This window comes from Esox lucius, chromosome 22 (genome assembly GCF_011004845.1).
Source record: "Esox lucius isolate fEsoLuc1 chromosome 22, fEsoLuc1.pri, whole genome shotgun sequence".
NCBI lineage: Eukaryota > Metazoa > Chordata > Actinopteri > Esociformes > Esocidae > Esox > Esox lucius.
Genome location: NC_047590.1, coordinates 1502609 through 1518554, shown reverse-complemented (window position 1 = coordinate 1518554; position 15946 = coordinate 1502609). Strand labels below are relative to the sequence as shown.

Sequence of the window (15946 nt, the reverse complement as noted above, 5' to 3'; positions counted from 1 at the left end):
GCCTCCTCATTTCACCAGGATGTCTGTTGGATCTTTCACACAGATCACTGCCTTTGTCACGTGGGCATTCCTGCTTGCCAGACAAGCAACTCAAGTGGTTCAATGAGTGATGAAATGAAGAGTGGTGTTGAATGGCCAGATGAAAACACACACTGACACTCACTCCTCCCCCCAACACCCCCACCTCACTCAACTGCCCCCCCAACCTGCCCTCCTTGCCAACCCTCCTCCTCCCCCACTTCCCTCAAACCCCCCTCCTCCTCCAACCTCCCCCTCCTCCCCTACCCCCCTCCTCCACCACCTCCCTCAACCTCCCCCCTCCTCCCTCTCACCATTGTTGCAGCCTCTGTTCCACCTCCTTGAGGAAGGCCTGGTGAAACTGGTAGACCGGCTCATAGTTGGAGTTGATCAGAGTCTTCACAGAGTCTGGCATGTTGTCCTCTTTACGCAGGAAGGCCTGGAACGACTGACACACACACACACACACACACACACACACACACACACATAAGACGGCATGTCTCCACAGAGCTCGGGAAGGACTGGGACAGCTGTTAGCCCTCAAAATGTTTTGTCTGTTGAAAAGTATCGTAACAGACACCCTTTAAGGCCATTTGACTGGAAAAGTTTTAGCAAAGAAGCGTTTCAAATGGTTTAACTCTTATGTTTGGTGTTTTTGCTGTAAAATGAACTGATCCCATCCTGAGGACAGTGTTCTCAGTGAAGCTGTCTCCTGGACTGTTGAAGGGAGGGCCTGTTACCAGCTGAATAGAGTCCTGTGTTCTATTAACACTTCCTCAGATGTTTGCACCAGCACTAAACATTATTCACACACACACACACACACACACACACACACACAGACATACACTCACACATGCACAGAGACACACACACACACAGACATACACTCACACATGCACAGAGACACACACACACACAGACAAACACACACCTACAGTTGCAGGTAGTGTGGCTTTAAAACAGGCTGCTAACTTGGCACTAAACAGCTGCTGCTTCACAGCAGGGGGGAGGAGAGGACTTGGGGAGAGGGGGAGGAGAGGACTTGGGGAGAGGGGGAGGAGAGGACTTGGGGAGAGGGGGAGGGGTGGAGCCTCAGATCCAGCAGCCAATAAAAATATTTAAGAGGTGTTTAAATAGCACCCCTGCTTCCTCCCCCACATCAAAGAGGTGGAAAATAAAACAGCTGAGAGAAAGATATTTAGTCATGTTGAGACTGACTTACTTTTTATTTTCATTACCATTATTGTTGTTGTAGTCTTATATTATAACTGTTGTTGTGGCCTTCAGCACATATTGTATGTAATTTAACTTAGCTAGTAACTGTCGATCCAGTACACTGAATTTAATTACATTTCAGAGAATGAATGACATCGAGGGAGAAAGTGACATTAAGAGAAAGTCAGAGAGAAATTTGCAGCCAACAGAACAGACATCATTATTACTGTCCCAGCATGCCCAACTGCACAGCTGTCTAGTCAAAACACTGTTATAACTAGTCTTACCACAGTTATAACCTCCAGGTCCTTCAGAAAGGTTCTCTCTGTGGTGAGAAGCTCCTTGGCAATGAAGTAGGCCTTGTCAGTAGGGAACTTCTGGATGAAAGACAGGAGGAGGTCATGAAGAGAGTTTGAGTCCAAGACAGGCAGAGTATTAGACAAATGCCTGGTCAGGTCTTTCTCTGGGTTCTGGGGTTTGACCCATGTTCTATTAATACCTCACAAAGGCATGACATTTGTGTAACCACATACAGGTCAATGTCTGTAAATACTGTCAACAGGCAAACAGGCGGCAGCTAGCTTAGCAGTTAGCAGTTACAGCGCTGAGCCAGTAAACAAAATATCTGCAGTTCAAATACATATACTAGGGTATCACAAGAAAAGTTGGATATTAAAATAATGAAATCAAATGTGCATTTATTCAAAACTTTAATGTGTAAAATCTAGAGAGCGGATGAAAGAGGTTGGTTAAAAAAATAACTTGTTCTGCCATAACCACAGCACTTAACCACTGTTAGCAGACAAAGAACACAGCTGGTTCCAGTTGTAGAACACTGCAAAGTACAGGGAAGTCCACAGTTATTCAAGTTTATCTGGGCTGTCTGGTCTCCTGTCTGCTCCATTTCCAGACAAGATTTAAGCCCCACCCACAACACGCTTTAAGCCCTACCTCCTGCTTCCAGCCCAGTCCCGCCCACCTCAAGCTTGAAGCTTCACTGCTTTCTGTCAAACCAGCCCCACCTCATTCTGCCCAGCTATTGTCCTGGTATATGAGTCTCTATGTGTATATGATGCACAGTGGATATAAAAAGGCTACACACCCCTTAAATGCCAGGTTCTTGTGATGTAAAAGAATGAGACAAAGATAAATCATGTCAGAACTTTTTCCACCTTTAACGTGACCCATAACATCAACAATTGAAACTGTAATCTTTGAGGGGAAACATTTAAAACTCACAATTACCTGGTTGCATAAGTGTGCGCACCCTTAAACTAATACTTTGTTGAAGCACCTTTTGATTTTATTACAGCACTCAGTCTTTTTGGGTAGGAGTCTATTAGCATGGCAATATTTGCAAAATATTCTTCTTTGCAAAGGCGCTCCAAATCTGTCAGATTGCGAGGACATCTCCTGTGCACAGCCCTCTTCAGATCACCCCACAGATGTTCAATTGGATTCAGATCTAGGCTCTGGCTGGGCCATTCCAAAACATTAATCGTCTTCTGGTGAAGCCATGCTTTTGTGGATTTGGATGTGTGCTTTGGGTCGTTGTGGTCCTGAAAGGTGAACTTCATCTTCAGCTTTCTAACGGACGCCTGAACTGTATTTGGAACTGTTCGTAATTCCCTCCACCCTGACTAAAGCCCCGGTTTCAGCTGTAGAAAAACAGCCCCAAAGCATGATGCTGCCACCACCATGCTTTACGGTGGCTATGGTGTTCTTTGGGTGATGTGCAGTGGGTTTTTTTCACCAAACATACCTTTTGGATTTATGGCCAAAAAGGTCAACCTTGGTTTCATCAGACCATAACACATTTTCCCACGTGCTTTTGGGGGACTTGATGTTTGTTTTTGCAAACTTCAGCCGGGCTTGGATGTTTTTCTTTGTAAGAAAAGGCTTCCGTCTTGCCACCCTACCCCATTCATATGAAGAATATGGGAGATTGTTGTCCCATAGCACACCACCAGAAATTGTATATCGCTTATTTTGTACCCATCTCCTGACTGATATCTTTCAACAATGAGATCCCTCTGATGCTTTGGAAGCTCTCTGCAGACTAAGAAAATGTCAGGAAAACCCAACTAGAACAGCTGAACTTTATTTGTGATTAATCAAGAGTCACTTTAAATGATGGCAGGTGTGTAATGACTTCTATTTAACATGAGTTTGAATGTGATTGGTTAATTCTGAACACAGCCACATCCCTGGTTATAAGAGGGTGTGCATACATATGCAACCAGGTTATTGTAAGGTATTTATTTTTCAATTTTCCCCCTCAAAGATTTCAGTTTGTTTGTCAATTGAACTGTTCACATTATAGGTCACAGAAAAAGTGGACAAAGTTCTGACATGATTTATCTTTGTCTCATTCTTTTACCTCACAAAAACCTGCCATTTTAACTGTATACAGGTCTTATTATGTTAAAACATCTGGGTCGTAGATCAATACCACAGTAGTTTCAAATTTTCTCCCACTCTCTGTCCCTGGAAGACAAACCTTCCTCTGAACCTCGTCTTCATCATCCGTGCGGACGTAGCCAGCCTCAGTCAGCAGTGGGGAGGTGAGAGGGGAGGTGTGGCTGGTTTGGGAGGAGGGTAGGTGCCCGTCGGGGCTGTGGCCAGGGGGGAGGGTGGCTTTCTGCCCATTAACCACCACCCCTGGAGGTCCGGCAAGGAGAGCGTCATCAGGGAGCCCAGGGCTGTCCAGCAACACCCCTGGAGAGTACGACAAAACAGACCAGTCAGGACGGCATTCAACCAATGAAACATCAGACCAGTCAGTCAGGATGGCATTTAACCAATGAAACATCAGACCAGTCAGTCAGGACGCCATTCAACCAATGAAACATCACACCTAACGTCTTACTTGAAGCGCACTGCCATTTGGTCTTAATGAAGTTACTCGGTGTTGACCAAGACTTACAACATTAGGGATCTGTGAAGGCAGTGAACTTTAAGATCAGAGTTACTCTACATAGTCAAATATTGATATTAAAATAAACGCTAAAAAGGTATAAGTAAAGTGGTAAATAATAGCGATAAAAGATGGTAGAGATGGTAAAGATAAAGTCTAGTATGACAGAAACCAAACAGACATAATAAAAAGTTATCCACTGGATTCAATGCATGCAAATAGAATAAATAGAATGTGAGTCCCTGTTCCAATCAATGATTAATCCCTTCGAGTCATTCTGTTTTGTTGCATTCAATCCTATTTGATTAATCCAGATGTGTTTTTAAATGCTGAGTCCATGTCAGTTCCACGACTGACAACAGAACACTCGTGATAGTTGTTATTGTATATAAAGGAATTTGTGAAAATAATCTTTGGTGGAAACAAATCTTCATCAACAAAAAGTCTAACTATGTCTTCATTACTTCAACCTTACTTCATTTGATCACTAGATTTAGCAGCTAGTCACTAGGTCTACCAGCTAATAACTAGATTTATGACTCAATACTTGCCTAGCATTGTTTTCTGTGCACTGACTGACCAGTGCTGGGTCACTGCCGGTCCTCAACAGACAGGAATCAGACTGGACAACATTAAACCACCTGATGTCCCTTATACTTCATTAGACAATGTGATCCACAGGGTTCAGTGTTTGGACCACAGAAAGCATCACACCAAAACAAACACCAAAACTAACTGACAATAAAACTAACAGAAATTAAAAGAAGCAGGCAATCACCACAACAACCTGAATACATGCTGAACGTAAAACTAGACAAACTACAGAAAAAATACATGCTGGAAATAGAACTAAAACAACTGGTGTCCAATAACATAAGAGACAGGAACTATCTCTATGGCAACACGAGACAGGGAGGGTTCTATTTCTACGACAATACGAGACAGGCAGGGTTCTATTTCTACGGCAACACGAGACAGGCAGGGTTCTATTTCTACGGCAACACGAGACAGGCAGGGTTCTATTTCTACGGCAACACGAGACAGGCAGGGTTCTATCCCTACGGCAACACGAGACAGGCAGGGTTCTATCCCTACGGCAACACGAGACAGGCAGGGTTCTATCTCTACGACAACATGAGACAGGGACGGTTCTACGTTTACGGCAACACCAAACACGTTGCGTTGTATATCCACGGAAATGAGACCCCTCCCTAAAGAGGAGGGGTCACAAGACAACGCTGCCAGTCAAAAGAAAATTCCGGAGTCCCTCGTCACATAATGGTGCAGTTTATTGACACAACCAGATACAGTGTTAGAAAGTGTAGAAACCATTCCATCCCAAAAGGTGAAAAACATTCACAGTAGAAGAATCAAGTGTGTTAAAAAGGAACGGCAATATACAAAGACGTTTTACAAGACTGATAACAGTACAAACATTTGAGTGATATAGAAAGTAGCGGGTGTGGAGAGTTAGATTTAAAAGGCCCTGGTCTGTCTTGGGACAGTATGTGTTACCTTATAAAAAATATAGACATAGAATAAAAAGAACAGCCCCAGTCTACCCATTACGCATCACTCCAACTGAAACCTGTTGTATTGATTTCCACACTCAGTATCCAGTTTATTAGCCACTTGTACATACAGACATGGAAACATTCCATGTCTGCTCCATCAAATGTTAGAGGGCCAAACTGGTCCTACTGGACTTCTTGACTGTGGTCTGAGAGGATTCGGTATGGCCCGGCCCAAGGACTCTGGGTTCCTGTTGGGTCTTGGTACCGACTGGTGGTGGTAATGGATTTGGAAATGTTTTCCTGGAACATTAAAGTGAGTTCTCAATCAATGGACCCCAACCCTGTAGAGCATTTTTGGGATGAGGTGGAATCGGCTGTTTGCAGAACCGTCCAGTTAGCAGAACCTGCGTAGCATTGTATGAAGATGGACAAACATACCTGTGGAACGTTTCCAGCAACTTACAGAATCTATCTCCCAAAGAATTCAGACTGTTGGAAAGACTGAATGAGACATTTGAGGAGTCTGAGACAGTATATCCCAATAAACTGTCTACTGAGTGTTTTTCATGGAGTGCCGAGAGGAGTGACACAACGGAACACAGCCCTGCCACTCAGTTGAAATGGAAGCCCAGAGAGACAGTTTCATTTTGACAGAAACAACCAGTTGTTTTCACAAACAACCTACTTAACATTAAAACTAACAGCTCAAACGTCTTGTCGTATTAGATTGTCATCATGTCATCCAGTGTCCAGACTAGCATCCACCCCTTGGTCCCAATGTCCAGACTAGCATCCACCCCTTGGTCCCAGTGTTTAGACTAGCATCCACCCCTTGGTCCCAATGTCCAGACTAGCATCCACCCCTTGGTCCCAGTGTTTAGACTAGCATCCACCCCTTGGTCCCAGTGTCTAGACTAGCATCCACCCCTTGGTCCCAGTGTCCAGACTAGCATCCACCCCTTGGTCCCAGTGTCTAGACTAGCATCCACCCCTTGGTCCAGCCAGTTAAAGTACAACAGAGGACAACACAAGTAGAAATCACAACCCCTTCAAAGTACATTAGTAGTAAATGTCCTAGGGTATTAATCACGGTAGTCATGGCGATAGGACTCGGAGGGATCCAGTAAGTAGCTGTCTGCAACGGCACCCTACTACCCACCAGTGCTGGTCAAAAGTAGTGGTTTACAAAGGGAGCAATGTTTGGTTTGGGACACTGTCAGTGACTCAGTTCAGACAGGCGTTCTCACTTTCCCGGTTCTAATCTGGAAACCCGCTAAATCTGTTTTGTTTGGACCTTTATTCCTTTGTACACAATCTAGTCATCTCCGCAAACCCGTGCTTCCAGCTCACCAGACCACGGCATCAGAGAGAGAAGCAGAGAGACAAGCCCAGATAGGCCTGTGATATTTTCACATCAGTACTAGAGTTAAACAGGACACAGCAGGAACAGGAAGAGCTGGAGCAGATGGACCATGCTTTCAGAGGGGGAGAAGCAGAAGCATAGAGACAGCAATCATTCCTCAGATCCACAGCGGGTCATCCAGTGTCTTTGTCTTTGTCCAGTACAGTGTTGTGAGGATTTTAACATGGAAAATGTAAAGTGCCCCAATGTGTTGGAAACAGATGACAATGATGAGGGTGAAGAGCCAGCAAGAAGCCACCATGTTGGATTTCAATAAGAGATGACCTCTGGGCCCAAAGACAACAATAGCAGGCCAATCTTGTTTACATGCCAGGAGTCGAGCCAAGCAGAGTGGGCGTGCGGGGGTGGTGACGGCAGACATGGAGGAATTAAACAATGGTTGATCCAATCACCTCACAGCACAACAAACTGCTACAGTACAACACAGACATATCAACCCCCCTGGGGAGACACAGTGGGTCCATGCATTTGATCTATTCCAGAGCCGACACACCTGATTAGACTTGTCAACTAATCACCAAGCCCTTGATAAGTGAATCACGTTTGGCTGCTCAGGGCTACCACCACACTGTGGAATGCTTGGGGATCCCGGAGAAGAGGGTGGAAAACCTGAGGTATACATGTTTTACTAAAATGGAACTGCTCTTACAACCTACAAAAAGAAAGTGTGTATTAAAAAAAAACTCCCCTCAGGGCATTAACCCGCAAAATCTCTTTACAGAAAGACTTCTAATAATTATCATGTACCATCATCTCCCATCCACTGGAACTGACATGTCACATCCCTCAGGAACTGTTCCACACCACAGGTTTGGCCCACACACATCCACACAGAACAACTGCCAAGGAATGACAGAAATTACAATAAGAGTGTAAAAGAAAATACTGCGATGGAAAAACACTCAGTCCAAGACAAAGTCTCAACAAACCAAATGAGGCCCTTTCTAATGTGACCGTCCACACACCAGCTGCAGAACCAATAGCAACGAGACAAGATGCTCTCCGAAAACCCAATCCTTTGTTCTGTCTACAGTTGCATAGCGTGTTTATCAGATATGGCACTTTGAATCCTTCTGGAATGTGGGATCCACTACAGAGATCTTCCCAAGGGATAAGGTAGGACGGGCTGACTCGGCCCGACACAGGATAACTAAATGTTGACCAACACACTGGCTGAAGGGATGCATCTCATGGGGTCTACAGACCGTTGGTTAATATGTAGAGGTCAAACCCTCAGGTCACTTCGACAGGTAGGACATCGAAATGCTGTTGTAACACCTATAGCCGTTACATCATCACAGACAAAACTAACATGGGAAGGCCTCGACAACCAACACATGACATCCTGAAACCGTCCTTAGACCAGATTCCACCCAACAGCCTCCTGACTGACACTAACAGCTGAACACTCGTTCCCCAGGGTCCCCAGCATTGAAGTTAAATCCCTCCTCCTCATCGTCCAGCGCCAGGAACTTTGAGCAGGGCACGTGGGAGGAGCCAACCTTGGGGGTGGAGCTGACAGCAGCATGGTTGCCGTACATCAGCGGCCGGTTGCCAAAAGAGGAGGAGCCAGTGTCGGACTCTGTGTCACTGGTATCTGTCCCACTACTGGTCGACCCGTCAATCATCTGCGGGCAGGGCCTACGGTTGGGGTCTCCGCGGCGACCACAGAGCTGTTGCACAGCGTTGGACCGCGCCTGACCAGGGACCGTCAGCTGATTGGAAGCATTACCGTTGGTTACCACGTGGTTGCTCGGGGACACCGGGTAAGAGGGCAGCTGACTGAGGATGAAAGGGTCGGTATCGCTACGGTTACGCAGGTTGTTATGAAGTTTGGCCACGTGTGGCGAGCGACTGCTGATCGGCGAGTAGCTGCCGTAATGGGGAAGGGCCTGGTTTCCAGCCTGTGTACCAATTAGTGGTGGGCCAGGGCGCTTACTGAACCAATGGCCTCCATCGTTCCAGTGAGAGGGGCGTGGCGTGTTGCCATTGGGCTCCCTCGGGGGGGCGTGGCTTAGAGAGGTCGTCCTCTGGTGGAAGTTGTTTACCACAGGGGAGGAGCCAACACTGCGGGACACAAGTCCCTGACCCCGGGGAGTGCCCCGGTCCCGCCCCCGGAATACCTCATCCAGCAAGGTGCTGTGGAGTGGGGAGGGGCCGTTAAACGACCCCCCGTTGAACGAGGTGCCATTAGACCGCGCGCCGTCTGTTACCTCACGACTCACAAACCCCTGCTGGTGAGGGTGGCAGACCCTGTTAACACCTCTACTCCCATTCATACCTCCTCTCCTACCAGTACCCTGACCTTTGACCCCCGGCAGTTCATCCTCATCATTGTTGTGTGTGTGTGCGCCCCTGGCCTCGTGTTCACTATCTATGTCTGAGCAGTCAATGTAAGGGATGGAGGAACTGCTGCCATCCGCTGCCCACGAGGCTGGACCTGGGTTCTGATGCTCTTGGTTTAGGGCGGTGGCGAGTTGACCCGGGCCCTCTGGTCCTGAACAGCCCTGATGGCCGTTACCGGTGCCAGAGGTCACGGTAGAGGGGTCCACCAGGGCCTGGTGACCCAGCTGGAGGGGAGAACCTGTCTGGTCAGCTGAGGCACCCTGGATGGGGAGAGAGGGACGGACAGAATAACTTAAACGGTACCCTGGGACATATTTATCAAGTAGCAGAACCCAAACACTTTATTCCTTTTTTACTGAATCAGAGAGATAAAGGTCATATGGAAATACTGACCTCTTTTTGTACTTGGGCCCTTTTTCTGTCCTGGGGGGTAAGGCTGCTGTTGGAAATGATCTTACTGTGTTTCCTGGTGAAGAGGATATTGAAGGGTCAGTCCCCATGTCTGAAGGAAACAAGCCCCAGTGGGCAGGACTGTCAGTGTAAAGCCTCACCTTTCAAATGGGACCTTTTTGAACTCAGAGTCCTTCACGTGGTCGATTACCTGCTTCTGTGTCCGCCCACTAGAGACACAAAGGGAAGATGATACGAAGAAGACTGAGAAAGATCCAAATCAAACCCGGATGTCCCTGTAGCTGGGACGGACTTCTGACGCAGCCCAGATGGTTAGATTGTGGGGGTTGTTATCAAGCCCAACCAGGCTCCAGCCAACCTACCTGAACCGAAACGAGGATCCACGGGTGAACAGGACAGGTTTGGGCTTGGGCTTGGGTTCCTCAAACAGTCGGAAGAAGGCGTGGTACTCCACACAGATCTTCCAGAAGATCTTACAGCAGTCTCTGCTGGCCATGATGAACTCCAGAGTGTCCTGATAGACACTCTGCTGTAGAAGAGCATGTTTGTGACACACACACACACACAAACACACAGAGACAGATGGTCACATACACAGGCAGACAGACAGGCACAGATTGATATACACACAGTCAAAACGTTGCATTACAGATTTAAACAGTAAAAACATTTATCCATATCTGTCCATATTTAACAACACAGTTGTGGACCGTCTTTGACAAGCTAAACCAGAACTTACGTTGAGATCTGGTCTGAGTTTTATGAGAAAGCGTTTCCTCTTGAAGCTGAGCTTTCGGACTTTAGACCAGTTAAACGCATTGATCTTTGTGTGTCCCTGTTAGAGAGTGGAGTCATGTACAGTGTGAGTAGACACATTGTGAGTGCAGTTATAGCTACATAGAGTGTAGACAAATGTAAAGTATAGAGTCACAGAGAGGGGACAGTCAATGCAGCCACATCCCAACCCTCAGTCAACTCTGTTCTCTAATCAGCCCCAATCCCAGTAGACAGCCAGTAGAGGGATTCTATATACAAACTATTTTATTAAAGCTCCCAGAAAACCGCTGGGTCTCCTCAAACTGATGACTAACAGAGCAGAACCACTTAGAATCTCCATCCTGCTGGAGTAATATAAACACTGAACTGAAACGGGGAATCTAGCCTGGCCTGCGTCTCCAAACGGCTATCACTAAGAGTTTCATTATAAAGTACCATGGAGTGCCAGTACCATGAGGTTAGTGTGTTACCTGAAACACCAACACCCCAGTATGAGACACGGCCAGACTGAGCTTGGTTCCCTCCCGATCCTTGGCGGGGTGCAGTCTCACTCCGTACATCTCCAAGCGACGGGCAATCTCCAACAACTGGTAATCTGACTCCGCTGGCGTCTGGCCTCTAGAGGTATGCAGCATAATACCAATTTAGTAGTTTAACCTTCAGAAAAATGTTTGCAGTCAACTTACGCACAATATATGGTTAAAATAATAAAATATGTTGCAAAGGGGCCCTGATTATCAAAATGTACAATGTACTTACAATGTATAGATGATTACACAACAAATAACAGAAAAACTATTACTATACAATTCCTCAGGAAAGAAGCCCACAATCAAAATGTTTAGTTGGTCAACATTTTGTATTGGTGAATGATGACAATTCTAACAATTCAAACAAAGTGTGTAAATCTGTCTGCTATTAAACTAAATAAATCCCTGTATTCTACATAATGTTTGGTTTTATATATACAGTGCCGCCCCCTCCACCCCTCCACCCCCCTCCACCCACAGAGGACTGTTTATGTTCCTGAATCAGCTGAGTGAAACTACTTTCCTGTTTCCTGTATGTGGTTGTGAATTAGATACTTCCTTCCTGATCTGCACTGACTAACTGGTTGACTGGCTGCCTGGCTGGCCTGGCTTAGTAAGGAAGGACAGTACTGGTCTTGTTTGAGTGATTAACTAATATTGTTTGGAGGTGCTGTTGCTATCCACAGCATATAGGCAACAGTTGATAGCAGCTGCCTGTCCACAGCTGGTTTGATCTAGTGTGATCTTGTGTAACTCACACGTGCTTGCGGTGGTATTCCGTGATCTTGTCCATCAGGACGTCCTGGTCTGGCATGTACTTGTTGTGAAGAAGATGCTGGAAACTCTGAACCTCGTCAAAGTCTCCTATTTCAGCTGAGAAGACATGAACAGGAGAAGGAGAACAGAGGAGTATATTAGGTTAGATAACCCCCAACCCAGGAGAGGAGGAGAACAGAGTGTGTTGAGTTCAATACCCCAACCCAGGAGTGAGGCTGGGCTGACAGTTATTCTCTATCAGCATGTCTGTATAAATGCCTAAGGAGAAGACAACATTGTGATTCTACATATTGTAACTCTTTTTCTGATATTATTCTGAAGAACATTTCGGCCTAAATGATGACACCTTCAATATGACAATGCTTTCAAAATGCATTAAAAAAAATCATAAAAAATGAGAATCATGTCTGTCTACACAGTCAGGAGAGCTTGACAAACACCTCCATTCTGTACTGGGATTGGTGGAAAAGCCAATCAGGAAGCTGGAACAATGCGGACAACAAAAATGGACGACGTGAGAGCAGCAGTATTGATACTTACACTGGACGATGTGTGATACCAGGAGAGCAGCGCTGGTGTCGTTGCAGGTCAGCCGGCCACAGGCCAGGTCATGCTTTATCTGAAGGGCAAACAGGTACCTGGAAAACAGAAAGGGAGGGAGGTGGGCGGAGAAAGAGACGGGGGGAGGGGTTAGCCTCTTCACAGAGCCTCCGCTAGGTGAAGCCGCAGTGAGAATGCAGCGTGAGACACACAGTACGGGTATGGTGTTAACCAATGACATCTCCATCTGTTCTCAAAGTCCTCCATGAAGAACAGCCGGTAGGACTAGCCAGACAACACTGTTTCTAGAGACGGCTGGTCACCAAGACAGACTGAATCAGTCAAACCTTGACAATGGGTTTACAACCAAAGGAGGTTCTAAAGCACCTGTGGTCTGGGGAACTTCAGCGTAGCCATGACGACCACAGCCAGACAGAATTAGCCTGCTAACTGTCCCCAGTGTTGACACTGCTTTGTGGTTACGGCAATGTCAACCGAATTAAGTCCTGTCAGCGGTAGAGTTAAGGTGAGCAGATCACCCTAACAGTTTTTCAAGGTTCCACTTGGATCAGTCTTAGAAGAGAGGCCGTGGTTAGGCTTTACCGTGTTAGCTCTTCCAACAGCTGTGTGTGGTCAGGAGGGAAGAACTTCACCACAAACCGGAGGATTGTGTTCTTAGGCCCTGTGGATTGAATATTACGCTCAGTCAAATGCATCCTGCAGAAATCCATGGATTCCCTGTGTTCCCGAGTTTACATCTACATTTTAGTAGCTAACGTAGCGTTAAGTACCTTGGGCACATGAACAAATGTTTCACTTTATCGGCTCAATTTGATTGAAACAGCTAAATGTGATTAACAACACTCAAGACATGAGGTGCATCAGAGTCCCCAGGACAATAATCAACGGATTTGTTAGTAGTTAGCACACTGAAACGCCTTTGATGTAAGAAATGTGCTGTAGAAACTACATTTGATTTGGTTAGTAATACTCACGTCTGATCTGTTTCAGTATCGGCTTCAGCAGGTCCACCCACACCTACAATAAAAAGAGGATAACAACACACTTTATAACGCATTATAGCACAGCTGTGTGAAACCGCATGAACAAAAAAAAATGTGTATGAAAGGAAGTAAAGTACTAATCACTTCCTGGACAACAGTCTTTGACCTTTGACATGAGAGGTTGGCAACAGAGGCTCTTTTGAAGTTGTAATAGCACAATGTACAAAGCGCTCTTTTGAAATGGAATTGTGGGTGAATCTTCTGTGTGAAAGAGTTAGGAAACCACAGACCTTGTGTTGTCTAAGCTAATATTTAACGGCGTTAGTCAAGTACGCTAGCTGCTTTGAGGAGCCTGCCTGTGGCCTTTCTTAGTTCCAGATTTCCAACAGGGTTCTGCAAGTAAATGAGCTTGTCACCACTTGGGAACCACTGGCCTAGACCATCTATACCATCCCCACAAGCAACAACATGGTACCAACCAACAGGAAGGCCTTGTAACAGGAGGGGATAAGGCTCACCATCATTTTCCTCTGGTCTTGGTACTCCAAACCAAAGTAGTCTCCTTCAGCCAAGTTGAGATGGGCACACACCAGATCAAACAGCACCTTGGCTGGGGCTCGTTGCTATGGACAGAACAACAGACACAGGTCAGAACAGACATACCAGATCAAACAGCACCTTGGCTGGGGCTCGTTGCTATGGACAGAACAACAGACACAGGTCAGAACAGACACACCAGATCAAACAGCACCTTGGCTGGGGCTCGTTGCTATGGACAGAACAACAGACACAGGTCAGAACAGACACACCAGATCAAACAGCACCTTGGCTGGGGCTCGTTGCTATGGACAGAACAACAGACACAGGTCAGAACAGACACACCAGATCAAACAGCACCTTGGCTGGGGCTCGTTGCTATGGACAGAACAACAGACACAGGTCAGAACAGACACCAGATCATACAGCACTTTGGCTGGGGCTCGTTGCTACAAAATAAACACACTGCAATTTCCAGTAACTTGAGAGAAAACAACTTCCATAATTGGTATTTCTGTTCCTTCTCCTCAGCTGGTGAAAACAAGCCTTCTGCTTCCTGACCTTTATAAAGAGGTCAGCCTAGTTACCCCCTGACATTTATAAAGAGGTCAGCCTAGTTACCCCCTGACATTTATAAAGGAGGTCAGCCTAGTTACCCCCTGACATTTATAAAGAGGTCAGCCTAGTTACCCCCTGACATTTATAAAGGAGGTCAGCCTAGTTACCCACTGACCTTTATAAAGGAGGTCATTCAATGGATTTACCTAGTGAAATATAAAAACAAAAAAACTGAAGTTCTTCGCCTGAGCCTACGCCCTCGGTGGGTGTGTCCGCCTGAGCCTACACCCTGGGTGGGTGTGTCCATCTGAGCCTACACCCTGGGTGGGTGTGTCAGCCTGAGCCTACACCCTGGGTGGGTGTGTCCATCTGGTCTGCCTAGTGAGGATTACCCTTCATGAGGGAGGGGTTGGGGTTGCTCAGGGGCATTCAGGGCATAATGTAAGAGCAAACCTCACTCTGCCTTCCAGTGCTGAATACATGCGCTGGTCACTGAACTGTGGACCTCAAAGCCAGAACAACAGCCTTTTCCCTCCCTCTAATCAGGGAACTGCGGCTGAGGAGCTCTCTGTCCTGACTGCTGGATGCCTTGTAAACGTGATGGTTGAACTGATGACAGGCATTCTTCCCTAAGCCACAGCCAACACACACACACACGCGCAAACACACACACACGCAAGCAAGTTGATAAAGATGTTTGAGAGCAGACTAGACATTCTTCAGTCTGGGTTTTCTTTTGCAGACGAGGCGTGACAGCCAGTCTGTGAGTCTACAGTCTGGCTACCTTCCAAGCCCCACCAGGCTATCAAAGCCTCCCATTAGACCACACAGAAGCAGCGGGAGGTTCTGCTCACCAGCACCATCCAGCTGTGTGTCAACTCCAGGTACAGCACCATCCAGCTGTGTGTCAACTCCAGGTACAGCACCATCCAGCTGTGTGTCAACTCCAGGTACAGCACCATCCAGCTGTGTGTCAACTCCAGGTACAGCACCATCCAGCTGTGTGTCAACTCCAGGTACAGCACCATCCAGCTGTGTGTCAACTCCAGGTACAGCACCATCCAGCTGTGTGTCAACTCCAGGTACAGCACCATCCAGCTGTGTGTCAACTCCAGGTACAGCACCATCCAGCTGTGTGTCAACTCTAGGTACAGCACCATCCCGCTGTCCAATCAAACATTTACATCTTTGAATTTTTGTCTTTTAGAGGCTCTTATCTAGAGAGACTTACTATAAGTGCATACATTAAGAGAGTTTGGTAAAACGACCACACAGCTTAATAGAGTTCATTCTAACCAATGAAAAAGTAAGGCAAATGTGTCTGTGCTGGAAAAAAGACCATGCAAATAATAAACATACAACATTAAAAGCTA

The 15946-nt window shown here is 46.5% G+C and overlaps 1 protein-coding gene across 5 annotated transcripts in view; it reads right to left on the bottom strand.

Annotated features, from left to right (window-relative positions):
• Positions 1-15946, bottom strand: part of LOC105020074 (FERM, ARHGEF and pleckstrin domain-containing protein 1) — a 38830-nt gene that overhangs the window by 7057 nt on the left and 15827 nt on the right. For 4 of the 5 annotated variants that reach the window (XM_029116539.2, XM_029116542.2, XM_029116540.2 and 1 more), the window contains exons 3-16: positions 13997-14101; positions 13470-13512; positions 13078-13156; positions 12475-12572; positions 11916-12030; positions 11098-11245; positions 10590-10685; positions 10213-10379; positions 9991-10059; positions 9833-9905; positions 9534-9699; positions 3740-3957; positions 1527-1616; positions 333-466 (exon numbers count right to left, since the gene is read on the bottom strand). In XM_029116539.2, the coding sequence (XP_028972372.2) occupies positions 333-466; positions 1527-1616; positions 3740-3957; positions 9534-9699; positions 9833-9905; positions 9991-10059; positions 10213-10379; positions 10590-10685; positions 11098-11245; positions 11916-12030; positions 12475-12572; positions 13078-13156; positions 13470-13512; positions 13997-14101 (1601 nt within the window). The remainder of the gene's footprint in view (positions 1-332; positions 467-1526; positions 1617-3739; positions 3958-9533; positions 9700-9832; positions 9906-9990; positions 10060-10212; positions 10380-10589; positions 10686-11097; positions 11246-11915; positions 12031-12474; positions 12573-13077; positions 13157-13469; positions 13513-13996; positions 14102-15946) is intronic. The other variant, XM_029116541.2, reaches the window with a different exon arrangement.